At 35.4% G+C, this 27,138-nt stretch overlaps 1 protein-coding gene across 1 annotated transcript; it reads left to right on the top strand.

Annotated features, from left to right (window-relative positions):
* The first annotated feature begins 178 nt into the window (after positions 1 to 178).
* LOC306865211 (epidermal growth factor receptor-like) lies at positions 179 to 26,752 on the top strand. Its single transcript, XM_079409680.1, has 27 exons — positions 179 to 432; positions 9,496 to 9,647; positions 9,816 to 10,023; positions 10,200 to 10,325; positions 10,710 to 10,778; positions 10,866 to 10,984; positions 11,352 to 11,493; positions 12,030 to 12,146; positions 12,256 to 12,382; positions 12,476 to 12,549; positions 12,696 to 12,786; positions 12,915 to 13,117; positions 13,221 to 13,353; positions 14,421 to 14,511; positions 14,853 to 15,010; positions 15,284 to 15,322; positions 17,218 to 17,359; positions 17,436 to 17,558; positions 18,225 to 18,323; positions 18,397 to 18,582; positions 21,763 to 21,918; positions 22,051 to 22,126; positions 22,981 to 23,127; positions 23,383 to 23,480; positions 23,833 to 24,003; positions 24,104 to 24,173; positions 24,930 to 26,752. Exons 1-27 carry the CDS (start codon positions 339 to 341, stop codon positions 25,226 to 25,228), a joined length of 3,510 nt encoding a protein of 1,169 aa, XP_079265806.1. The 5' UTR covers positions 179 to 338; the 3' UTR covers positions 25,229 to 26,752.
* Positions 26,753 to 27,138: the final 386 nt, after the last annotated feature.

Below are 27,138 nucleotides of genomic sequence, written 5' to 3'. Positions count from 1 at the left end.
TTTTAAGCCTTTTGAATCACGGGGACAGGCAGTGTCCTCATAAACCACCTTCATATTGTAATACCTCTGTCATACCCATGTCATTATACAAATTGGAGTCCTCATAAACCACATAAACATGCACACACACATGCACGCACACACACACACATATAGATGGGAACGTTGTGATTCCGTCGCGTCGCGTCAAGTGTAGGTGAGTCACGAGCTCTCAGACACGTTGCGCGAGCTGAACGGGACCTGCCTCTGGAAAGCTATTTAACTTACGAGCTACATATTGCTCATTTGCGGGAATACCTGTCCAAAAATAATGGTTTAAAACGATTCCACTTTTGAACATGAAGTTTACGAAGCTAGCTCTGTTCCGTGAATTGGGAATCGCCTGTCTTGTGCTGATAAACGCGGTCTGGTGCTCTGTTTCTGAGAGGAAAGGTGAGTGAAGTTACCTTACCTGTCCGTCACTAACATCTCATATACATCCTGAACAGACGTATTTTCAGTCTTTTAAAACAGTACCAAATGAGAAGTTTGAGAATAGGATAAGTACACCGTCATAAAAGTGTTACTTCCACACTTTTGACGATGTAAACAAACAGATAGATAAGTTACAGACACACTGAAAAACTGTAGAATTCACTTTTAATCAATTTTCACTCAGAAACTGCTTGTAAATAATTACAAAGAAATGGCAAGTAACATTGAATTAAACATTACATTTCTAAGTAGAAATACTGAATTCGTACATTCCACAATAATTGGTTTTATTTACATTTTACAGTGTAGATAGATATACAGACAGGTAGGCAAATTTTGCACTTCTTACATGTATAATAACTAATGAGCTGAAAAGCATTAGGTAGATGAGATTAGAGAACTGATGTGACATGCGGCAGGTTTGTCTTTAACCCCAGCAAGTGACCCTAAGACAAGGAGGCTCTCATGTTACTAAAAGTGCAAAAATTAAATCTGAAACATAGCTACTTAAAAATATTTGATGAACTGGTGACCACCACAGGATGAGAGCAGCAGATGGTACCGCTAGACAGCTGGGGTCTGGGTCCTCAGCGTCAGTCTGTGGTCCCGTCTCTGGTCTACCCGGACAGACGGTGCTGTTTGAGGGTTCTTGCCAGTTTAGAAATTAACAGCAGATGGTGGCTCCCAACACTGTCCCAGAACAAACCAGGCAGAAATGGGTTAAATATATTTTGATTCTGTGGTGACAACTGGAATCAAAATCAAAAGAACTGCAGAAACAAAATGGTTTGTAAATCTTAAATGATTTGTAGGCTAATTGTAACATTAAAATAATGCAGCATCATTAATGTAACTTAAGTAAATGTGTATTATTAAATATAAAGTAGTCTAAAATGGAGAGATCCACACCTAAAACTGGCTTATCGCTTTATTAAAATAATTTGATGTACACCTACAGTATGACTGCAGGCTAAGAGTGTCAGATTTTTGTTATCTGATAAACAGCACACCTTTCAAACACAAAAGAATATTTGCATGCTGTCCAGGACATTCTGATCATACTTTCAGCACAAAAAAAACCAATGACGCAGACAGTACGACTCAATTAGTAGATTTCAACTGCATTTATTTTAACAGTTTACCGACAGTAGGTTAATTATGTCTTTTATACGAATTAAGATGCTGAGTAAAACCAATGAATTGTGAATTATATCGTGTCTGATAATACAGACATAAAGCAGTGTTTGTGGATCTTTTTTTCCATTTATATTTTTCTTCCTGTTAATTCTAGCATTCAGTATTGCAGATAAATATGAATAATTAACTTCATCTATTTTACCTTCGACCCTTTGATTTTTTTTTCCCCAGGAGTGTCAATCAATAAAAATTTTGAATTACAAGATTTAATGAATAATTGATCCACTGAGAAAACAGTTTAGTTAATATACTTCAATGCCAATACATTATTGTGGCTTTATCAGTTTTGCAACCAAAATGCATTCATGCACATTTTATAATTAATCATACCAAATTAATGCCCCAATCCTACTTTCAAGAAAAAAAAAAACAGACAGTGAATGATTATTCACACCTGCTGGTTGACTATGCCTTTAAAGGTGAAGTGTTAAGTTAAAAAAATACTTTCTCCTGTCCCAGCATAGACTTTTTCCTGAGAAGTGCAAACATTGCCATGCTATCAAAACATTGCTCTGTTTGTTTAAGCATCCCAGTCAGCCCAACACAGCAGCACTGGCTCCACCAATGGTGTGAGTTTGAGATTGGGAGTATCCGTTTTGTGACCAGTGGCAGAGTTCAAGAAAACTGTCATTATTTCTTTCAAGACTTTACACTTCACCTTTAATGACCTGTCAATTTAAGTGTGGGAAGCCTTCTGGTGATGGGTCTGTGGTATGCGTGTGTCAGCATAACCTGTCAGTCAGTATTGTCTCCGGGGCATCTCATACTTCGTTTCATTCCCACAGCCTGTGGCAGAAAAAAAGGTTAGAATAAAGGTTATTAGAAAGCAGATACTTTTGTTTGACCTACTTTGTCTTGATGAAATCAAGCATCATTAAAGAAATAGTTCACCTGAGAATGAAAATTTGCTGAAAATTTACTCACCATCAGGTCATCCAAGATGAGTCCAAACAGCTGATAAAAACATCACAATAATCGACAAGTAATCCACACGACTCCAGTCCATCAATTAACATCTTGTGAATTGAAAAGCTGCATGTTTATTATAAACAAATAAACGAGTCAATTTTGGCCAGAATACTATAATCCACAATAACGCTTCCTCCAGTGAAAAAGTCTCCAGTCTCCTGTTATTGTCTCGCATCAAAATCCACTGACATTTGTTAAGTTTATATGTTTTAGCTTGTAAACAGTGCTTGATCTGTGCATATTTCTCTCCTGATTCAGATGAGAAGTTTTTTCCTAGAGAATGCAATATTATGGATAGAGGAGTCATAGTTTAGCTGAAAGCAATAGTTTGAAATGGAAAAGCCTAAAAATCTCTATGATGAATTTATTTATTACAAACATGCAGCTTTTCACTTCAATGATGGACTGGAGTCGTGTGAACTATTTTTGAGTGAACTATTCCTTTAACTGAAATGAAATGACACCCATTCATGTGAATCCTGAATGTGGGTAGAGAAGCGGTTGACGTAGGTGAAGATTACTGTCATGAGATTAATCGAAAGACCAAGCCGAATGCTGTGGGAAGGTAACACGCCACCACTATCAGATCTTGCATCTGTTCACAGATTTCATCATTCACAATCAGCGGCGTGCAGAGTCAGGCCCAGAGTTTAACAAATTGTCACAACATTTATTTGGCACTGTTTTTTACAGACCATTAGGCCAGAAACATACTTAGCACTAGATATCAGATATCTTTGGTCAAACACAAAGATACATATTTCATACTAAACGTGTTGTGTTGAATAACATTGGCTCCATTGAGAAACAAAAAGCAAATGCATCACCTATAATAATCATGATTCATTTCATTAATATTTTTTTGTACTTAATCCATTTGTCATTTTGTTAATTTTAAAATAATGACAACAAAACAACAACTCATTCAGAAATATCCAGTCATCATGCATCCGTCACATTCAGTATGAGCTGGTATAAATGCATTGTATCTGAATACACATGCCTTCTATTATAACTAAAGAGAGATTAACTAAAATAACTAACGATATTAGTGTCCTCGTTCTACCCACCATTCTTTTGTAATTTGGTCGAGACATCACCATTTGATCTAAATCGAATTGTCTTTAAAACTCTTTGCTGGCTTATAAATATCCAGAGTCACTATGACCCCTGTTACTATACTATAGACTAGAAAAGCTCTCCTGTTTATGCTTTACACTCTCTGACCACCAGCTACAGGGGTAAATTGAATGGAAAGTAATGCAGTCAATGCAAATGAATACATAACCGCAATCTATTATTGCTGAAAATGTCAAAATAGTTCTTGTCACCCATCTAAGCCTCATATTCAATTGATCTGCTAAGTGGTATGAAACGTTTCATAGATTTTCATTTAAAACATAAAATCAATTTTAGTCTGTGAGATGCCAGTATATTTAGTCAATAATGGGTCTTGCATATAACTTGCATATATTATTTTCCAAGCATTCAAATTAGCATATTTTGCGTGGTGGAAAATAAAACTGTAGAAAAAACTCTCCAGTAACCAACCAAAACGCCCTGGCAAAGGCATAGCATTTTCATTCAAATGTGCAAGACATAGCAGTTTAAAACACTGCAGCTTAGTGGCAGCATCTTTTGCACTGGAAAACTGATTTTTGTCTTCTCCAACAAAATATAGGATTTTACTAAAATTCATGTCTCATGTTGTTTACCAAATGCAGTGATCATGCCATGTTTTTACTTCTGCAGTCAGCAAATCACCCCATAGACAAAGAGCTGAATTCATACAATGGTTGAATTTTGATGGAGAGGTCACAAATAGACAATATGTTGCTTATTTGATTTAGACAGACCCTGTTGTTTGTAAAAAAGCACACAGCCATGGAGCGAGACGTCTCTGTCTCACGCTGTAAATTGTATTTGCTACAATTCAGTTAAACAGTATTTTATCCACATGTCTCTCATTTAGGGTGACAACAGTGAACTTAAAAACACTCTATTGCACGCTAAAGAGAAACAGAAGATGTAAGAAGCACAATCATGTGAAACTTCTGCTCGCAAATTGATAACCATTTAGCTTGCTTTTAAAGAATATTTAACCATATGGCCATTAAAATCATTTTTGGACCTGTTTGTACATTAAATACAACAAGTATGTCAGTGCATTAGATCCTGTACAATAAAATCAGTAGATCACATGTGTGAAACATAGTAGCCTCAATCTCAGAAAATATGTTTTTTTAATAAGTTCAGAATCAACAACGTTAATGGATAAATCATAAATTTAAGATGAAAATTAAGTTTCTCAGGCAAAAGACACTTAAATATTTCCGGTAAAAGCATAGCACATGTACCAACACAGTTGGCTTCCCTTTAGGTGTATTCCTGGAAAGTCCTTCAGTTGGAAAACAGGATGCGTTATATATATATAGGATTGCTCATGTGGATCAATACTTTTTGCAACAGTGCAAACTTACTCGACAAACAGAGTCAATCCTGTTGTCTGCCCACAGTCAAACTCAGTCACCAACAGGACATGCAGATATAGTAATCTCCTGGAAAACAAGGTTATAGTGCATTTGGGTTATAGCCCAAACTTTAAACTGTAGATATACTGTAACACTGTGCAATTATGACATTACATCATGAAATGACAGTAGATTCCTAAATGCAAAGACGTACTCAAAAAGTAAGCTCATTCTGGTAGATCCTGCCCAAAAACCAAAGCAGACAGGAAGTTATGTGTCATGCATTGAACCCTGGGGGGGGTATTAAGTATTAAATCGAATGAATACTTTTCAAGTGATTTCGTGCCATATAATATACAAAAGCATCACTGAACAGATTTCATTTTTTGCATATCAAAAGCCACATCCAATTATTATATGTTGCTTCATTAACAAAAAGGTAATAAAGCTATAGGAAGATATCCTCCAAATATTTTACCTTCTTGAATGTAGTCAGTGATATAGTCATCCAAAGCATATCTGAAAAAAAAAGATGCATAAGAAAAAAAATAGAGCAAAGAAAACTGTAATAAAGCAAGCATGGGAACAAATGCACAGCCTTGTAATAATAGGTTATATTCATAGACAGCCTTGAAAAGATGATCCCAGAGTATCTCCTAATTAATCGATCGTTGTTATTTTTCACATCCTTATGTATCCATGTACTTAAGAAGATAAGCCTTACCTGAAAGAAGTTTCTTAGAAAGCATACACCACTCTTTTTTTAAAGATTTTTAAGATGTTTTTTAAAAGAAGCATCTTATGCTCACCAAGGATGCATTTATTTGATCAAAAATATAGTTAAAACAGTAATATTGTGAAATATTATTGCAGTTTAAAATAACTGTTTTCTATTTGACTATATTTTAAAATTGTATTTATTCCTGTGATGCAAAGCTGCATTTTCAGCATCATTACTCTAGTCTTCAGTCACAGATCCTTCAGAAATCATGTTGCGTTATTGTTCAAGAAACATGTCTTATCAATGTTGATAAATTTGAAAGTTAGTTTATTTGAAATAGATATCTTTTGTAACCTTGTAAATATTTTTACTGTCACAAAAAAATAATGCATCCTTGCTGAATAAAAGTATGAATTTCTTTCAAAAAAAATCTTCCTGACCCCAAACTATTTAAACAGTACATTTTGGGGCTACAAATATGGAAGGTGGTTTGTTTTCGTCTCATGCTGCTGGTACTGTCACTAAGGCAGTGACAGTTTGATTTATTTCTTTGCATTACTGTATTTCTCAAGTCTTGTGTTTCTTTGCATTGATGAGATCTCGATAACCGTTGTGCATGGTAAGCATCAACTGCAAAAGATAAAACACTCAAGTTTAACAGTCAGAATGCTGTTCCACAGTTCCTGATGGTTAGACTGATGTGAGATCTCGATAACCGTTGTGCATGGTTGGCATCAACTGCAAAAGATAAAACACTCAAGTTTAACAGTCAGAATGCTGTTCCACAGTTCCTGATGGTTAGACTGATGTGAGTTAAGATGTTCCTCCATAAATATTTTTTCAAGGAGCAACCTGTTCAGTCACATCCCATGGTTCGGGCTCATGCCTCAGGCACTGGTGCTGAACACCCAATCGTAGAAAACAGTTGCACGTTTTGCAATCCGTTCAGACGATCTCGCATTTTAAGGGCTTGCTAAGTAAACATTAAGGGTTAAACTTAAATCTACTTCATGACCCTAATCTTCAGTTGAAATCTGCCCTCGGGCAGAGCTGGAAAAGCCAGTACGCCTGATTATTTCTTCAGTTTTTGACATCTAGTGTTAATATTTTTCTTGTCATAACCCTGATGAATTTAGACATGCTGGATTTTCAGAAGGTAATTTATGCAAGAGCTGCATGTCTTGACAGTTTGTTCTTCCTGCCTCACGTCTCACAGCTTCACAGGTAGAACTATGATATGCAAAAGATGTAAAAAATGCAGCTCTTGCAAAAATGGAAATACCCTTCATGTGCGCTGCCATGATGCAATGAACAATCCAACAAACACCATGTTTGCACTTTCAGTTTAATGTTTTTCCATATTTTGTGATGACACTTTTTCCATATTTTTCCATATGACTTTCAGCATACTCAGATTTAAGACAGAATGAACATGTAGCCAAATATTCAACCCCATATCAAAGTGGAATATTTGAGTTTTTACTAAGAAACACGGTTCCAAAGCTTAGTGAGCGGACTGTCTGTTTGCAGTCTACATAGGCAGCTGTCTTCTAACGCCTTACTGAAATATGGCCTCATAGGAGACTAAATTGGAACCCACTATTGTTGACAACTTGCAAATAGCACTCCTTGTGCATGGGAGACTCGATTTATTAATAATTCCAATAGTTTCACATTAGCATGTTGCTAAATTAACTACACTGAACAAAATTATAAACGCAACACTTGTTTTTGGCCTCCATTTTTCATGAGTTGAACTCAAAGATCTAAGACTTTTTCTATGTACACTACTTTTTGCCTTAGATGATTTTAAGTGCTGTCTAGGTAGAAATACACAGTATCAAACAAAAAAATTGACAAACATCTCAGGATCCCCATTCAATAAGTTCCCTGGCCTCACTTTAGACATTTTATCGATCCCTGAAGTGAAATAGATGAGTTGTTACCAGCACTGCGTGGAAACACAACCTGCATGTCTTGCACGTGGCAGGCAAGATTTCAAGAGTTCTCAAGTTGAGCAACACTTGTGTGCAATATCTCACGAGTCTCACCCTCGGTGAACCACATTCTTGATCACGGTGTTCCCGCCCCTAGAATTCGCTCTTCCGCTGGAAATGAGACGCATAACAATGACTGCAGGAATTTAACACCTGCATGACAGGAGAGAGACAGCAGAGACCAAACAAGCGCTTGTTTTCCACTGTAGCTTTTACATTCACAATGAGTTTCGGAAACTCAACAACAGGCTAATATAAGCACAATATAATGAACACATTCTGAATCGCAGTGTTCAGAAGGTAGAACTCTATTGAAATAGTTTCAGAATTGATGTAATATGATCTGTTCAAAGTTACTGTGAGCAATGACAGAATGGAGAATGCTGGAGTTTGTTAGATGAGGAACTGCTATAAGCCACGTCTTAATGGGATATTAGTCCACCCAAAAATGGACTAAATATATTTTGAAATATATTAAGATAGAACTGTCATCATTTACTCACGCTCATGTCATGTCAAAATAATGTGACTTTTTTCTGTGGAACACAAAAGAAGAAATTTTGACAAATGGAATAGCCTGATATTACAGTTAGTTTAGTTCAGTTCAGAGATCCATGGTGATGCATGTGAGTAGTTATTTGGGTAAGTAGGTAATATGCCACAGATCACTCAAAACACATCTACTAATATTTCCACATTAACTGATACCTTTCATTTTTACAGTCATATCATATTGCTGAATGATGGATCAGCTGGCAATCTGATACTAATTTTCACGTTATGGCCGATGACCGATAAATGGATGATATTAAAATCTTTCCTATTTTGTGTAAATAAATAAAAAATTAAATACTAAAAACAATTTAATTTAGGCATGATAACATTAAAATTGACAGTATGAAAAATGGATATTCATTTTAAGAAAAAATAGTACATTTAACAGAGATATTACTTTATTAGTATTTTAGATTAAAGTGAGTGTTAGATGACTGCAAATGTAATCTAAATGTGAAATAAGCACATAAAATCTGGCTGAATAATTAAATACAGTTAAAGACTAATAAAATTAAATACAGTTAAATAAATTGTCAGCCGATATATGTCGGATTCGATTACAGATAAATTAAAAAATCGAATAATAATATTGACTGATAACCAATATGATCCCAAAGAGACTGGTATACTATACACTACCAGTCCAAAATTTGGACACACTTGAATGAATTTTATTCAAGTTTTTCAATTCAGCATATTCAAAACATGCCACAAATGAGAAAGAAACCACAGCAACCCTTATTATTTTAGCGGAGTGTGAATTTTCTATGTTTCATATGAAATATAGCACCTTATTAGAAATGATTTAGTCACAAAACTGATACATGCCTAAAGACAACAGCATTTAATTACCAAGACTATAATTAACATAGCTTGAGATAAAAATTAATATCTGAAGTATAACAAAAAAAAAAAGTAATTTACACTACTACAGTAAAAACAGTAATATTATAAGTCTGTAATTAAATACAGCCTTAGTGTGCAGAAGAGACTTCTTACTGACTTCTCCTTAATTATTCCAGACTTTTGGGTTTGCTTATTTTGTGTATGTTCTGTCATAATATCACCTTCACTACCTGAGTATTGATGTCACCTCTGCTTTATTCTGCAGTATGTCAGGGAACCAATAATAAGCTGACCCTGCTGGCACAGCCAGACGATCACTACAGAGCCATGGTGCGGATGTACAGTAACTGCACAGTCGTGCTGGAGAACCTGGAGATAACCAACGTTCAGGATTACCATGACCTCTCATTCTTCAGAGTGAGTGACATAACACACCAGTATAATAAAATGGCAATTATGAGACTAGTTCATTAGTTATATACTACTAGTTGGTCAAACCTTTAACTAACTGCTAGAAAGAAAAATCAGATTTTTGTGTTAAATTTTATTTAGGTGGGCCTGACTAAAATATTATTTCTATCATAGAGCATTGAAGAAGTTGGTGGCTATGTGCTAATAGGAATAAACTATGTGGATGTGATACCTCTGGAAAACCTGCGCCTCATTCGAGGACATTCTCTCTTCGATGGCAAGTACAGCCTTGCTGTGGTGGCAAACTTCCACAGGAATGAGTCTGTAAAGAACAACAGCATCACCAGCGGCCTCCGAGAGCTGCGTCTGAGAAGCCTCACAGGTAAAGCATTTATATTTATTCATTTAGCAGATGCTTTTATCCAAAGTGACCTACAGTACAAATGAAGCATTATGCATCCGCAAGATGTGTTGAATACAGCATGCAATATGTATATAAAGTCACTTTTTCTATTAATTATAGTGACACGGAATATTTTTTCCTCCTTTATCTGGCAGAAATTATCAAAGGTGGGGTTAAAATAGCCCACAATCCTTTGCTTTGCAATGTGGAGACCATACAGTGGTTGGACATTGTGCAGGATGACAGTGACGTGAATGTGTCGGGAGGGACTTACCCTCAGTGTAAGTATTTAGAGTTTTACAAACATAAATCATGTAATATACACAACCGTTCAAAAATATGGAGCAGCTCAACTGGTTTCAACACTGAAAATAATATTAAATGTTTCTTGAGCAACAAACCAGCATATCATGATGATTTCTGAAGGATCATGTGAGACTGAAGACTGGAAAAATGATGCTAAAAATTCAGCTTTGTATCACAGGAATAAATTATATTTTAAAATATATTAAGATTTTTAATTGTAATAATTTCTCACAATAATTAAGTTTTTTAATATTTTGAATGGTAGTGTATTGTAAAATGTATATCTGTATGTGTCTATAAATTATTAAATTATGTATTAATAAAAAATGAATAATAAAACACTTTCTTTCTTACCTCAGGCAGACAATGTGACTCGGGGTGTTTTAATGGATCTTGTTGGGCTCCAGGACCAGAGAACTGCCAGATCTGTAAATTCAGTTTTATATATAAATCTCCAAAGGAATATATATCAGCGAACAACGTCCTAACAAATGTTCTTTCATCTTTACTCTCAGTTACTCGGCTGAACTGTGCCGAGCAGTGCTCACGGAGGTGTAAGGGTCCCAAACCCATCGACTGCTGCAGTGAACATTGTGCTGCAGGCTGCACCGGACCCCGACCAACAGACTGTCTGGTGAGTGGAGCGCTTTTCAAAAGTGAAGTAAATTCGTAAAACACACAAGTTGTGCTAACATAAAGATCATGAAGTATTGGTGCTTATCTACTGATCTTGTTCAAAGAAAATGTGTTTTATGATTTATACTCTTAACATTTAAAATGTCAAAATTTTTTGCATTTCATTTAAATTATCATTAATATATTTTATTATATATTTTACTTTACAATATTTTCATATAGCCAAAATCTAATTTTGATCATCAATGTTTTTGTTTTTTTTATATATATATTTTTTTTTAATCAGTTTTATAGTGTTTATACCTATTGATCAGTAGGAAACAAATGTTGTTTATGATGACAGCGTAGCGCCTCTTTTTATGCAGTCCTGCAGAGACTTCCAGGATGATGGGACGTGCAAGGATGCGTGTCCACGTCTTATGCTTTACGACCCCAACACTCACCAACTTGTTCCCAATCCTAACGGAAAGTATAACTTTGGAGCCACCTGTGTGAAGAAATGCCCTTGTAAGTTTTTCATACATCTGAGATTACTAAAATAAACTAAGACCACAATGACAAGAGTAGATAATACTTTTCATTATAAACCTTTAGTATGTAAATATAAGAGCCCCAAAAGTCACAGAGACATACTGGTTGTGCATACCAATCACCAAAATACACACGCAAAGACACACCCAGAGGTTATGCGCTGTGTAAACATAGAGCTACTGTAAGTTCTCTGCGCTTTATTTTAGGTAAACACTTTAAAAAATTGCCTTAGACCTAAAATAAATTGTGCATATATTGATACATATAATATATAAACCCAAGTTATCTCACACGTTTCTCCTCTAGAGTTTCAGAAGAGATGTCAACAAGGTCTCAAACGGCTTCAGATGTCAAGAAACCAAAGTCTGCAGTCAAATTTCAGAGCTATATATAATGTTAATTTTACAGCTCTATACTATGTGTCAATAACTCATATGTGCCTTTTTTATTTAAGGAGAAACAGCATCTATATTTAACAGAAAGATAACTGCAAACGCCTCTATTTGCTGCAGATAATTTTGTGGTGACCGATCATGGTGCCTGCGTTCGAACCTGCAGCAGTAACATGCATGAAGTGGAGGAGAACGGAATAAGGAAGTGCAAACAATGTGACGGCTTGTGCCCGAAAGGTCAGCAATGTCATTAATTAATTAAGAGTGTTGTTTCTGACACGTAATCAATTTTGCATGACACGGATATCTAATAAATGTTAAATAATTTGAACATGTTTTATTTTAGTCTGTAATGGTCTTGGAACGGGAACACTTGTTAACACAATCGCAGTCAACGCAACCAACATTGACTCTTTTATCAACTGCACCAAAATAAATGGGCACATTACAATAATGCAGATGACTTTTCAAGGGTGAGATTTTATGGATTACTTCCAGACTAAATCAGTCAACCCTGTTTTCATGCTATACATTTAATCTAATGCTTAAGTATTATTTTTTTTAAGGGATGTTTTTACAAATACTCCAAGTATGGACCCAGCAAAACTCGACTATTTCAAAACAGTGAAGGAAATTTCAGGTAAACTATCTATGTGTGTGTGTGTGTGTGTGTATATATATATATATATATATATATATATATATATATATGAGAATGGTATGGGATTTGTCTTTTGACTAAACGTAGATAAAGCCTTATTAACAGTGCTATTTTATTTTTCTAAGGGTTTTTGTTAATCCAAGACTGGCCTGAATACCTCAATTCCCTCAGTCCCTTTGAAAACCTGGAGATCATTAGAGGAAGAACTAAACAACAGTGAGTTTCGTCATGTCAACTTACAAATAATTAGTTTTCTTTGCATATTTAACCTGTTTTTATCATGGAAAAAAGATACTTTTCACCTTTAAACAGTGTTCCTGTCTTTACCTCTCTTATAAATGCAGTGGCACCGTCAGTTTTGCAGCTTTGAACATACCGCACCTGGATCATCTCGGTCTGCGTTCGCTGAAGGAGATCAGTGATGGTGACGTAGTGATCAAGAACAACCCCCGTCTCTGTTACGTTGATGGCAGCTCCTGGCCGAAGTTGTTCAGATCAGTGAACCAGCACATACGAACTGGAAACATTGCAGCAATGCACAGCTGTGGTATGGGACTAGATTCAAATATTTTTTGTTTTTAGCTTTATGCAAGTTATTTGTTGGCCAGCAATTTCGTAAAATCAAACAAAAGCTATTGTGTGCTCTTCAGAGCAGCAGAACAGTACCTGTGATGGTATGTGTGGAGAGGAAGGCTGCTGGGGTCCAGGGCCGTCCATGTGTGTCTCCTGCCAGCATGTCAGCCGTAGGGGGCGCTGTGTCAGCCACTGCAATCTGCTGGATGGGTGAGTGTCCAACAGGGAGTCCACTGAAGAAGGTTATTTGCTGCTCATTTTCTAGTGCAACATTGACAAATGATACTGAATAAAAAATAACAGAAAGTTTATTGGTTAAAGTAATGCATTTAAAATGCATCTTTCAGATATTATCAGATGCACGGGTTTACATGCGGCTACTTCTCTTAATAGAGTGCATTAGTGCTGCCCATTGGTATTTTCCCATTAATTTTTCCCATAGGGATTTAAAAAAAGACATTGTTAAAGGGATAGTTCACCCAAAAATAAAAATTCTGTCATTATTTACTCACCCTCTTGTCGTTCAAAACCCGCAAGACCTTTGTTCATCTTCGGAACACACATTGAGATATTTTTGATGAAATCCGTGAGCTTTCTTACCCTGCATAGACAGCAGGGGAACTTAGCGCACAAAACGTATTCTCATAGCTTCATGAAATTACGGTTGAACCACTGATGTCACATGGACTATTTTAATGATGTCCTTACTACCTTTCAGGGCCTTGAACATTTCAGTTGCATTGCTGTCTATGCAGGGTCAGAGAACTCTCGGATTAATGACAGAATTTTTTTTTTTTTTAACTATCCCTTTAAAGCCTTATAAGCCATGAACCAAAACCAGCTCCAAGGTGAATAATATTTAATGATATTAAAGTATTTTGACAAGATAGTGAGGCAGTCTCGATGACATCATCAAAAAAAGCATTTACCATTAATTAACAAACTCGTAGCTCACACAGTAGATCTGCCTTCAATGGTTAGCTAGTTATTGTTAAAAATCTATTTTTTCTTTTTTGGCATTTTCACCAAACATTTTGGAATTTTGGCATTTTTACCATATGACAGATCAGAACTGACAGGAAGCAAAGTGGGAGAGAGATAGGGGGAGCAGGATCAGGAAAGGTCCTTGAGTCGGGATTTGAACTCGGGATGCCTGTAGTGCAACACTCTATGTTGGCGTGCTGCCCACAAGGCGATTGGAGCCAACGTCAATTTTCTTTTTAATTTGGAAATGTTTTTCACCTCTGTTGACTATTGTACTCTATATGTTTCTAAAGAGACACCCGTGAGTACATGTCAGAGAATTTGTGTTTGGAATGTGACCCTGAATGCAAGATCCTAAATGGGACCCCAAGCTGCCACGGGCCGGTATGTCAATGTTTTCTATATAAACTCCATTATTAAGGATGCTTACTCACATTTACTCAACTATGGATCTGAACAAACCCCTAAACCTAAAGTATTATACCCAAAGGTGTAACTCATCAATGATGTCTAAAATCACAGCTTGTTGAGAAGAGGTGTGCTATTACTTTTCTAATACATTAGACTTGTGATTTTAGTCTGGCAGTCTATTTTGAGCAACACTCAGATTACCATCACTCACATTTTCATCAGAAAATGTCCAAATCATTGTGTAAAGTACAGTAATAATGGTAAGATGTGTAAGTGGTTCCAGTGTGAATGTTGTTTCCTCTGCATCTCTCTAGGGAGCTGATCAGTGTACTGAGTGTGCTCACTTCAAAGATGGGATGCACTGTGTGGCACAGTGTGCCCAAGGTGTGCAAGGCCTTAATAACAGGCTTGTCTGGACATACCCAGACAAAAATAGACAGTGTCAACCATGCCATCCTAACTGCACGCAAGGGTAAGCAACCTTCTTAGGTGATAATGATTAAAGTAAAATATTAATAATAATAATGTTATTATCTTTAATAAATAATTTAATATAATAATAATATATTATTATTATTTAAATAATATAAATGATTTTTATTGATATTTATATATAGGTTCATGGTTAACCGAATCTAGTTGGTTTAAACAAGCAGAAATGCAAAATAATTATGGGGTCACAAAATAAATTTTTACAGAGAATGTCAACACCACCACTAACACTAAAATGTTTCTGTTATTATAGGTGCAGTGGACCAGGACTGGAAAGTTGTGAACCGAAAGGGTACAGTAGTTTATGGGTTATTATTCTAGACTTCATTAACAACAGAAATCATATTGTAAGGGTATTACATATAATATTAATATGTAATTTAAAGAAATAGTTTAATTTAGCTCAAAGGGAATCATTTATGATTTTATAGGGATTTGAACAGAATCAGTGTTACGGCGATTCACTGACCGAGCCGTATGACAAACTCTGCACTGGATATTAAAATCCCAAATATAGTGAAAACACTATTAAATAGCACATCGACAGATTAAGGCATTAACTTGTGAGCAGCAAACACAAGATACATCTCTTTTCAATGTAAATAAGATTTTATTTATATAAACCTAAGACATAAACTAATCTAACACATGAACACAAGCATTCACACATTCACACGTTGCAGAAAGAGAGAAAGTGAGGAAAGGATGAGTTGGAAATGTGAAATCCCAAGTTCACAGCAATATGTGCTATTGCATAGACCTGAACAACCATCAATCACTTATTTAACCCTCGCTTTGAGTTTCTCAATGAGGCTAAAATTTATATTAAATACACCAATTAGAACCTGTTAGAACCTGGAGGTGTGTTGCTTGCTTTGCCTGTGTAACGGGGTTGTGTCCTCGTTGCAGACAGGGGGTTTCCCGAAGTGTCTGATTGGCTGGAGTCTTTGAAGTGATGTCTCTTGGGCGTTGGCTTGCTGGAAGTTGAAGGAGTGCAGTCGAAGCTGGACTTTGTATCAAACTTACATTAACACACGAAACTCCTCGGAAAGAAAAGAAACTAAAGTAAAAGAATAAAAATAAAAGGGTGTGACGAGACTAAGTTGTTTTCCTTCTCATTATGGCACGTGGGCCAGAGCACGCTCGCGGTGAGAGGGACGAGAGGTGTAAAAGAGAACAAAAGAAGAGGGGTACGAAGAGTGCAAAAGAGAGTAAGAGAGAAAGAATGAAGGAGGGACAACAGTTTTAAACTCACTTCTGGACACATCCCATCTGGATGTCTTGACCAATTAGATACTGTATCATCTTAGCTAGGGGTGTTCTTTACATCATAAATCAGCTTGTTATCAGTCGCATGGTCCAAACTTTACAGGCTCGTGCAAAGTATACCTTTTCAACATTGATTTTTATAACAAGACTATGATACATTTGACAAAGAATTGATTGGAAGAAACACTTAAAGCATGGATTTTCAAGCTCATACATACTAAATATGCAATATTTATCTTTAAGGCTCGAGCTATTCAATACTTATTAAAAGCAAGACATACACAATGAGTGATTAAAACAAGGATATTAAAATCATGTGGTGTTCTGCATAAAAATGTCCTTTTAGGATGATTTTATGGGCATATGAAAAAGAAAGTCTGTGTAGTTCTATGGAGAACGAAGGCATGTTCTTTAGACAAAGGAATGTTGGTTGGACTGTCTTCTATGTGGGGAAGAAGTCAGTCTAAGGAAGCTTGTGAATTCAATCATGGAACACGTGATGGCCATCTCTTTGACAATCAGTCTTGATTATTTGCAACAATTTTGACAGTCTCCTTCTTGAATTGGAATTATCAATAAGTGTTATTTGTCTCAGTGTTGCAAGCTGTTTGGTGAAAGAGGCTTGCTAGTTGGGATTGCTTGCTTCCGATGCATCTTAAAATTGTCTGATTCAGTCTCTGATATCCTACAATATAAAAGTCATTAGCATCCAAGCAATTCAAGAATTAATGAAAAATTTGATCTCAGATGTGTTTTTTTCCCCCTGAATGAAAGTTTACTTGTTGAATATCCTGTTTTACTCAAAAATACATTACAATATGGAAGTAAATGCTGTTTGATTGGCTGACTTGAAGCTCAGGGGATTCATATTAAATGTTTTTTTTAATGTAAGTAAATGACTTGATATCCTCTCTCTAGCTCTCACATTCCTGTAGTGGCGGCTGGCATTGTTGGAGGCATGCTGCTGATTATGGTCCTCCTCCTTTTCATCTTCATCATCTTCCGCAGAAGACACATCCGAAGAAAGAGGACCTTACGCCGCCTGCTTCAGGAAAGAGTGGTAAGCCACAAAAATGTATTACAAGTCAAACATCATGTATGAACCCCCATACGACTATATTTCCATCATTCTGCAGCTGGTTGAACCACTGACTCCCAGTGGTGAAGCGCCCAACCAGGCTCTCCTTCGCATCCTAAAGGAAACAGAACTGAAGAAAATAAAAGTCCTTGGGTCTGGAGCATTTGGTACCGTCTTTAAGGTACATTTATGAATACAAAGCACACTACAGGAATTTAGCAGGCCTAATAAAGCTTTGTACATTTGTAGCCAAGACATTAAGTGTCAACAGAACATCAAGATGGACTAACTCACCTTTTCTGGTAGTAATATGATTGGTTCATCAGTATGGAAAAACTGTCCTGTCACTGCAATTGCGAAATAAAGGTTACAATTAGCAAAATATAAAATCACATTAGGTGTTATATTAGGTGAAAAGTGTAAACTTAAAAAACTGAAATAAATATACAATAAAGCTAAACAGAAATATTAAAAAAAAACTTGATAAAGCTCATAAAACTATTTCTAAAATTAAAATAGAAAGTGAAAAATAGAAGCAAATTCAAAATATTAATAAATACTATAATAGTATATAAATAATAAACACTTACAATTACATATAATGTAACAATTCCTAGAATTAAACATGCAATTATGTTTTTTTAATACTCCAAAATGAAAACAGACTCCATGTTTCAAAGAAAAAAAGTAATGTTTAATTTAAAAATAAACATAAAAAAAAATTGCTCCACCTCTGAAACGGCTTTACTGTTTTTCACATTACAGAAGTTGAGAACTTCAAATTCCTCAGTCAACATGAAAGTTCTAAGAAAAATGTCCAAAATATTACTTCTTTCTTTTCTTCTAGGGTTTGTGGATCCCCGAGGGTGAGGATGTGAAAATTCCTGTTGCTATCAAAGTTTTGAGAGAGGTCGCATCTCCCAAAGCCAACAAAGAGATCTTAGATGTGGGTATCATGTCATTTGTACTAATGATTAACAATTGTCCTGCATTTAAAACTTGTATTTTTGGTGTTTCAGGAGGCCTATGTGATGGCTGGTGTGGATCATCCTCACGTGTGTCGTCTGTTGGGAATATGCCTCACGTCCAACGTCCAACTCATAACCCAGATCATGGCTTTCGGCTGCCTGCTGGATTATGTTCGAGAGAATAAAGACAATATCGGCTCACAGACTCTGTTAAACTGGTGTGTGCAGATCGCCAAAGTGAGTTCAATGTCCTCCGCTTAACCTTTGATATCCACAAATATATATACATATATAACTGCAATTTTTCACGTAACAATAATTAATTTTAACCAGGACAGAAACTTATTTCTGTGGAATTAAAAGTTTTTGACAGTAATTCCAAATATTAATTCCAAGATGCATTACAGGTAGGGCTGCACGATTAATCGGAAAAAAAAATCACGATCTCGATTCATACATAAATGCGATCTCATTATGCTTAATAAAGATTGGAGACTTGAGGCATGACTTTGTGTGTTTTTGCGTTACATTTATTCACGTGGATGTGCAGACCAATGAGGAAATAAATTATGCTTATTTAAAGAGTATAAGAAATCTAATTAGTATGTAAAATGTGTTATTGTTTTAATATATATTTCTTCATCTATGGTCATCTATTATTCACATTTTAATACAATATTATGTTAAAATATAAGATACAATATGCATACACAAGTGAATATCAATGAATGCTAGAAATTGTTTTAGCCATTTAAAAAAAAAAAAAACATAAAAACATATTTTTCGCCACCATCTGACTAATTAATACCAGCACTTACCTATTCTATTCTATTTATTTATTTATATTTATTTAAAAAAAAAATCATTGCTATGTGAACTGTGCTAGACTAACTGAGACTTGTATTTTGTTGCTCTTTCGTTGGTCTGTTTATTCTACATTGTAAGTCGCTTTGGATAAAAGCGTCTGCTAAATGACTAAATGTACATGAAAAAAATTTAAATTTAAGTTTTGCAAATACTTCAAAATAAAAAAGGCAACCAACTGTATTCATCAAAATATTTTATTATATAATATATCCACGTTATCTAACTGCATATATAGCATATACTGCCTATTATCTAAAAATAAACATTAACTATAACGCGTTTCATAAAATACAACTACTGGTCAGATTTCCGAGAGGTAAACTAATGCGTTAAAATGGCAAAAAAATGCTGTAATTTCCTAAAATTTCTGGCGACTGTGCTTGAGAAGCACTGAAATTAATAATATATGGGCTTCAATGCTGAAACTATCAGTTGTTTGGAACTATTGGCTGCTCCATGACACGCTTTACTTCCTCATTCCTAAGTTCCTATGGAAGCCAAAGGGAGCGTTGCAACTCTGTTTCTCAACGGCTCTGGTGCTGACCATGGTGCTGGCGCGCCGTCATAGTGATAACAGCCAATCACAGCGTCAATGTTCGTCTTCTGAATCATTGCCAAGTCAGCAGTCTTCCCCATTATTGTGGTTTCAAAGAACAAGAGATACCCAGAATTTATCCTGTAGGGACTGTCATTAATTGAAACTCAAATGTAAATATTCTAATATGTTGAGATACTGATTTTTGACTTTCATGAGCTTTCATGATATATATATATTTTTTTATGTTTTACTTTACATGTAATGAATCTAAAATATATGAAAGTTTCACTTTTTGAAATAAGTTACAAGAAAAAATGAACTTTTTCATGATATTCTGGACCATCACCTTCAACTCAACCTAGCTAAGACAGAACTGCTTGTAGTTTCAGCTAACCCATCGCTTCATCGCAATCTCACCTTCCAGTTAGGCTCATCTACCATAACTCCTTCAAAAACAGCCAGAAACCTTGGAGTTGTGATTGATGATAAGCTAAATTTCTCAGAAAACATTGGTAAAACTGCCCGGTCCTGCAGATTTGCATTATACAATATTAAGAAGATCAGGCCCTTTTCTCTCGGAACATGCAACACAACTCCTTGTTCAGGCTCTTGTTCTGTCCAGACTTGACTATTGCAATGCTCTCTTGGCGGGTCTTCCAGCCAATTCTATTAAACCTCTACAATTAATCCAAAATGCCGCTGCAAGATTAATCTTTAATGAGCCGAAAAGAACGCACGTCACGCCTCTGTTCATCAATTTGCACTGGCTACCAATAGCTGCTCGCATTAAATTCAAGGCATTAATGTTTGCCTACAGAACCACCACTAGCTCTGCACCCCTTTACCTAAATTCATTAATTCAGACTTATATGCCCTCTAGAAGCTTGCGTTCTTCAAGTGAACGACGCATTATTGTACCATCCCAAAGACACACAAAAACACTTTCACAGACTTTTTCATTAACTGTTCCCATCTGGTGGAATGACCTGCCCAACTCAATCCGAGCAGCCGAATCCTTACCCATCTTCAAGAAACGGCTAAAAACTCATCTGTTCCATCTTTACTTGACCTCTAGCACTCTCTATTCTAATTTTATTTTATCTATATGTCTTTTTATTTAAAAAATATATATAGAAATAATAATAATAATAATAATTATCTGTACTGCATTAGGCTAACCAAGACTTGTAATAGCCCTTGCACGTTTTTGCTCTTTTGTTGGTTTTGATTGCTTCTTATGTCCTCATTTGTAAGTCGCTTTGGATAAAAGCGTCTGCTAAATGACTAAATAAATAAATATTCAGATTTTTTGAGATGTACCTGTAATCTGATTACTCTTTAAAGGTGTAAGTCTCTTTTACTCCCCATTTATTTGATCAAAAAATACAATAAAAACAGTAAAACTGTAAAATATTATTACAGTTTTAAATAACGGTTTTCTATTTTAATATATTTTAAATTGTAATTTATTTCTGTGATGCAAAGCTGAAATTTCAGCATCATTACTCCAGTCTTCAGAGTCACATGATCCTTTAGAAATATGCTGATTTACTGCTCAAGAAACATTACTTATTACTATCAATGTTGAAATCAGTTGTGCCCAAAAAACATTTATTTGAAATAGAAAACTTTTGTAACATTATACATGTCTTTACTGTCATTTCACATCGTTTTGATGCATCCTTGCTGAATAAAAGTATTAATTCCTAAAAGTAAAAAATCTTAGTGACCTCAAAATGTTGAACGGTAGTGTATAAATCTTGCATAAACCTTATACATATAAATAAGCACATAAATAAATATTTATGTGTTAAATATTATGTATAAATAAATAAACTGCTGCTCCTGCTTCCACAACATTCTCATAAATAAATTCACTGCATTTCTTCTGCAAAACAACAAAATAGCAATTCCGAAAGTGCTGAGTCTGAAAGTACTGATTGGATGCACACAGCATTCATTGACATATGCGCGTACTTGGAATTCAAAAACATTCTGACCCTTCTCAACAGGGAATGAACTACTTGGAGGAGCGTCACCTGGTTCATCGTGATTTAGCGGCCAGGAATGTGCTGGTGAAGACTCCTAACCATGTGAAGATCACTGACTTTGGCCTGGCCAGACTCCTGGGTGCAGATGAGAAGGAATACCACTCTGACGGAGGGAAAGTATGTCACACATCAGTCCACTGATTCAAAATCATTAAGTGTAAAAGAAATAAATGCAAATGCATTAGCATATGTACATATTTGTTCATATTTACAGGAAAATTTACTTATTTGCCTTTGCTAAATTCTTAGGTGCCTATGAAGTGGATGGCACTAGAGTCAATTCGTCACTGGACTTACACTCATCAAAGTGATGTTTGGAGTTATGGTCAGTGCTCATACATATTCTATAATGAAAACTGCATTTATTATTACATCACAGGCACATTAGCCTAGAAGAGTGTAAATTAAAGGAATAGTTCACTCAAAAATTTTATTTGCTTAAGACATTCTCACCAATGGATCCTCTGCAGTGAATGGGTGCCGTCAGAATGAGAGTCCAAATAGCTGATAAAAACACCAATCCAGTCCATCAATTAATGACTCGTGAAGCGAAAAGCTGCATGTTTGTAAGAAATAAGTCATTATTCATCATTAATTTTTTTTTTTATCTTTGTTTTTAACTTTGTTTCTGCCTAAAATACCAGTGCGTTTTCCATAACACTTTCTTCATAGAAAAAGTCTATCCTCTGATAATATACTGTTTTGGACTGTTTTCATTTGTTAAAAGTGCTTGATCTCTGCATAATGCTGACTTTTTCACTGGAGAAAGCAATATTATCAATAGAGGACTTTTAACTGGAAGCAACGGTTTGAAGTTAAAAACGTCTTGATGGATTTGTTTCTAACAAACACAGCTTTTCACTTCAGAAGACATTAATTGAGGACTGGGGTGGTGTGAATTATTGTGATGTTTTGATCAGCTGTTTGGACTCTCATTCTGACGGCACCCATTCACTGCAGAGGATCCATTGGTGTGCAAGTGATATAATGCTAAATTTCTCCAAATCTCTTCTGATGAAGAAACAAACTCATGTTCTGTACATCTTGGATGGCCTTAGTAAATCAGCAATAACACAGACTAATAAATTCTGTAAAAAAATTAATGATAGTTCATGATATTTCTTGCAATAACAAATTAAACCCTCTTGGAAAGTGTGATTTAATTAATTTCCTCTTCAGGGGTCACTGTGTGGGAGCTGATGACATTTGGATCCAAACCGTACGATGGAATCCCAGCCAGAGAGATTGCAGATATTCTGGAGAAGGGAGAGCGTTTGCCACAGCCGTCCATCTGCACTATAGATGTCTATATGATCATGGTCAAATGTAAGTGCTAAAGTTGCAATCGAGAGCAGAATAGAACAGAAAATCATCATTCAAAGGGCTTGTAATGGTAGCAATAATGTGGCTATAAATAAAAGTATTCAAGTTACAGAAAATACAGCATTACAAATTATGCATTACACAAACATTTCAGATGAACATGAGAAAAACAAAGACATCTATACAGATTTGTATGCATAATAGCCATAATACAATAATAGCAGAAATGACAGGACATACATTTATATCCACATCTAGGCTGGATGATTGACGCTGACAGCAGACCTCACTTTCGCAAGCTTGTGGAAGAGTTTTCAAAAATGGCCCGAGATCCATCTCGCTACCTTGTCATTCAGGTAGTTCACAAAATATATCTTTTAGAAATAAAAAAACAGCTTGAACTGACATTGTTTTTGTAATTCAATGTGGTGCCGACGAAGACACAAAATAAAAAAACTAAAATGCAAGACAATTATATTCAAAGGTAATGTATTCGTGCTATTTGTAGGTCTTCTGCTTATAATTTGTAAAAAAAAAATATATATATATTATGTTGATTTATTATACTGATATTGATTTTATTTTCATTATTTATGTTTATTTAAATTAATTGTAGAAGTATATATATATATATATATATATATATATATATATATAAATATTAAAAATAAATTCAAATGAGAGTTTTTAATGTGGCATTATACACAGGGAGACGATCACATGTACCAGCCCAGCCCGACTAATTCAAAGTTCTACATGTCGTGGATCAGTGCAGAACATATGGATGGTGTGGTAGATGCGGAGGAATATCTGCTGCCCAACAAACGATTCTTCAGCCAATCACAACCACCACCAACGCCTCAGTATCACAATGCAGCAGTCAGTATCTCCTTATATAGAACATTATCATTTATAATGTTATTAGCTAAGTACACTTTATCAGACATGATTTATTGATTTTTTTGTGTGTTGTTTTAAGGACAACTACACGAATGGTGTGATGTTACGCTACATTACAGACCCCACGCTTAAAGACTTCATGCTGCCAGGTATTACCATGAATTTAATGAGCTTTTATTATATTATATATATATATATTAGTGCTGTCAAATGATTAATCGCGATTAATCCAATACAAAATAAAAGTTTTTGTTTGCATAAGATATGTGTGTTGTGTATATTTATTATGTATATATAAATACACACAGTATATATTTTGAAAATATTTACATGCCTATATTTATATTCATATAATTTATATTATTAATAAATATATTTAATATATACAAATAACATATTTCTGTTTTTTTTTATTATAATATTGTTATGTGTCTGTCATTTTTATTATTATTTTTAAATATGTCTATGTAGTTAATAGATTTTTCAGTTTTAGTGATTTTATTACAGCAACTTAAGTTAGTTCTGCATTTCTGATTTTTGAGTTTTAAGTTTTCAACTAATATTTATATTTAAATGTATTTAATCAACTTTTTATATGTAGTATATTATGTATAATAGTAAAATATTCAGTTTTTGTTAAAAAATGGGATTTAGTTATTTTAAGAATATCTATATAATAAATAATATAATGATATTTCATTAATTTTTTTTTTTTTGTGTTATCATGCTGACATTGATTTTATTTATATTATATCTGTTGTCTCTGGGCAGTTTTTAAAAGGCATCCTAAATTTAAAAAATAATAAATAAAAGTATGAATATAAAAAAGATAAGCAAGTCATGTTCTAGTGCTCACATTCAATTAATTTTGCTTAAAAGCACATTTTATGTTCTCATTCCCACAGAGTACATTAACCAGGATGTGACCACAACAAGCAATATGATAAACCCTAACTATGAGGGTCCAGCCCGTGGACAGACAGAAAACGGATATATAGACACGTACAGCTGTAAACCCGACGGGCCGGAGTACCTAAACACCTCCTGCACTACTCTACCACGCTCCCCCGGCGCCAACCTCGATAACCCCGACTACCAGCACAACGTCCTACCCTCGTCCATCACCGACGTTCTTTTCGTCCCCGCGACAGAGAACTTGCACTACCTGGGGCACAGCACAGCCATGCAGTCTCACGTACGTTAGATCAACGGGATGAAAACATGATTTGCACTGCTTGAACTTCTGGGAGTCGTACACGACACGTGTTATTATTGCAGCTAGTTTAAGAACATGGAGGATGTCATGTCTGGATATGCTTGAAGGCGACTGCTACAATTAACTCATTCTTAAAGGGGTGTGGTTGTGAGACATGAAGCTGAGAGTAATGTGTTGAATGTCCAGCTAGAGCACATTTCAGTATTTCTGTGTAATATGAGTAATAGTTGGTGCTTTTGATGAATGTTGTTGTCTGATGTAGCTTCATTTATTGAACCAAAATATAATTGAGCTATTAATACTTCATATAGTTAAACTGTCATCGTTTTTACTCTGTTTTAGTAATTAACCTTGGGTAGTACAGTATTTGTAAACCCTATGTTTATGCCAAGCCAAATGAGATGTTTTTTAATAACTTCTTTTCCGTGAAAATAGTCTTGGAAAAGTCAACATGAAACGCCACTCGAGTCGTAACCCCCATTTTACTTCCACAATATACAACGTTCAAAAATGTTTGGGGTTGGTTACGTATTATTATTTATTAAATCTCACACTTTGGACTTTTTTTACCGTATCGGCTGAGGCAAAGCAAGTTATCTCATTTTGATAAAAGATTACTAAAACAGCCTGTTTTCATTTGGAATCATTTGCACCAATGATGTGCACAACATTGCAAAGAATGTACATTAGGAACGTGAAAATCTCTCATCTGTACTGTAATAATAACTGCCTGAGTAACAACAGAAATGTTTGTAAATATAACTGTGAACATGCATGTCATTATGTCCACGACATAAAATTCACAATCACTGTGTAAATGTACATAAAAAGCAACCTGCAGTCATACAAACACTGACCTTTAACCCTGGACTGCACTTAATGGACCCACTAATTAATTTTTCAAGCGAGTGTCCACATTTGGTTTTAATAATTTAACAACCGTTATATTAATTGAAAGAAACACTGTTGGGCTAAAAGGCTTTTTGATGTTAAAGTACTGTCCTAATACTTTCTCATTCTGCTTTAAATGGCTGAGTTAACAAATCATACTGCTTGTTTTTTTTGGTCCCCTGAGACACATTCACCCAAGTGTGCACTTATCACACAATCTACTTCTAAATTTCAGGGAAAAAACAGGCTGTTATGATTTTTTAACTCTACAGGAACCCATTAATATTGAATTAAGTGTTATTTAAAATTTGTTGGCCACATCCACTTCATTGCCCAAAAATGCTGAATATATTCAGAAAGAAAGTCTTAAAATGTACTTTGACTGTTCTACTTCACTGTGAGATACTGCACAGACCACATTTAGTAATAGTAAATATACTTCATGTAGCACAAGCCTCCTGAGATCTACTGTATTACGCACCTGTGAATGTCAGTTTTAGGAATTTTAGGGTTAAAATGTGGTTTAAATCTGTATGGACACTTTGTTACATTGCAGTGTTATTAAATTGTGTTGAAATGTGAAAATTAAGTCTTGTGATGTGCCAATTCCATAAAGGTGTTTAAAAAAAAAACAACAACAATGCACAATGGACCCTTTTCACAGACTATGACAAGGCATTTGCAGGTAGTTCTTGAAACACATCTTCAGATGCACCTGAACCCATCATCAGTGATGTAACCTGGGGTCCTCGGGTGTTTCGGGTCTTTCAACATCAGACACCCTCGCCCAGGCGACCCAGCCACGGCTGATCAGACCGCGACTTGTGTTCAGGTAGCACTCGCTTGCCCCCATGGTGCTCCTCTACGGATCCAGAGCCATCTCGAGGCTTTCTCGGCTGCGTCGGTGGTGTTCTTGATGGCCCTGCTCCTTGTTGTTCCTGCAATGCCCAACGCAGTAAAGGCTTTGTGGAGGGAACGCCCCACAAATCCTCTGCAGCCAACCTCGA

This window comes from Barbus barbus (assembly GCF_936440315.1).
Source record: "Barbus barbus genome assembly, chromosome: 46".
NCBI classification, from domain to species: Eukaryota; Metazoa; Chordata; class Actinopteri; order Cypriniformes; family Cyprinidae; genus Barbus; species Barbus barbus.
The sequence above is the reverse complement of the archived record's forward strand: the minus strand, read 5'-3'. Positions and strand labels throughout refer to the sequence as shown.

Coding starts and splice junctions, on each gene's coding strand:
- LOC306865211 (XM_079409680.1), top strand. CDS start 339: ATGAAGTTTACGAAGCTAGCTCTGTTCCGTGAATTGGGAATCGCCTGT. Junction 12,383..12,475: donor ATGCAGATGACTTTTCAAGG/GTGAGATTTTAT, acceptor ATTTTTTTTAAG/GGATGTTTTTACAAATACTC. Junction 18,324..18,396: donor CCAACAAAGAGATCTTAGAT/GTGGGTATCATG, acceptor TTGGTGTTTCAG/GAGGCCTATGTGATGGCTGG.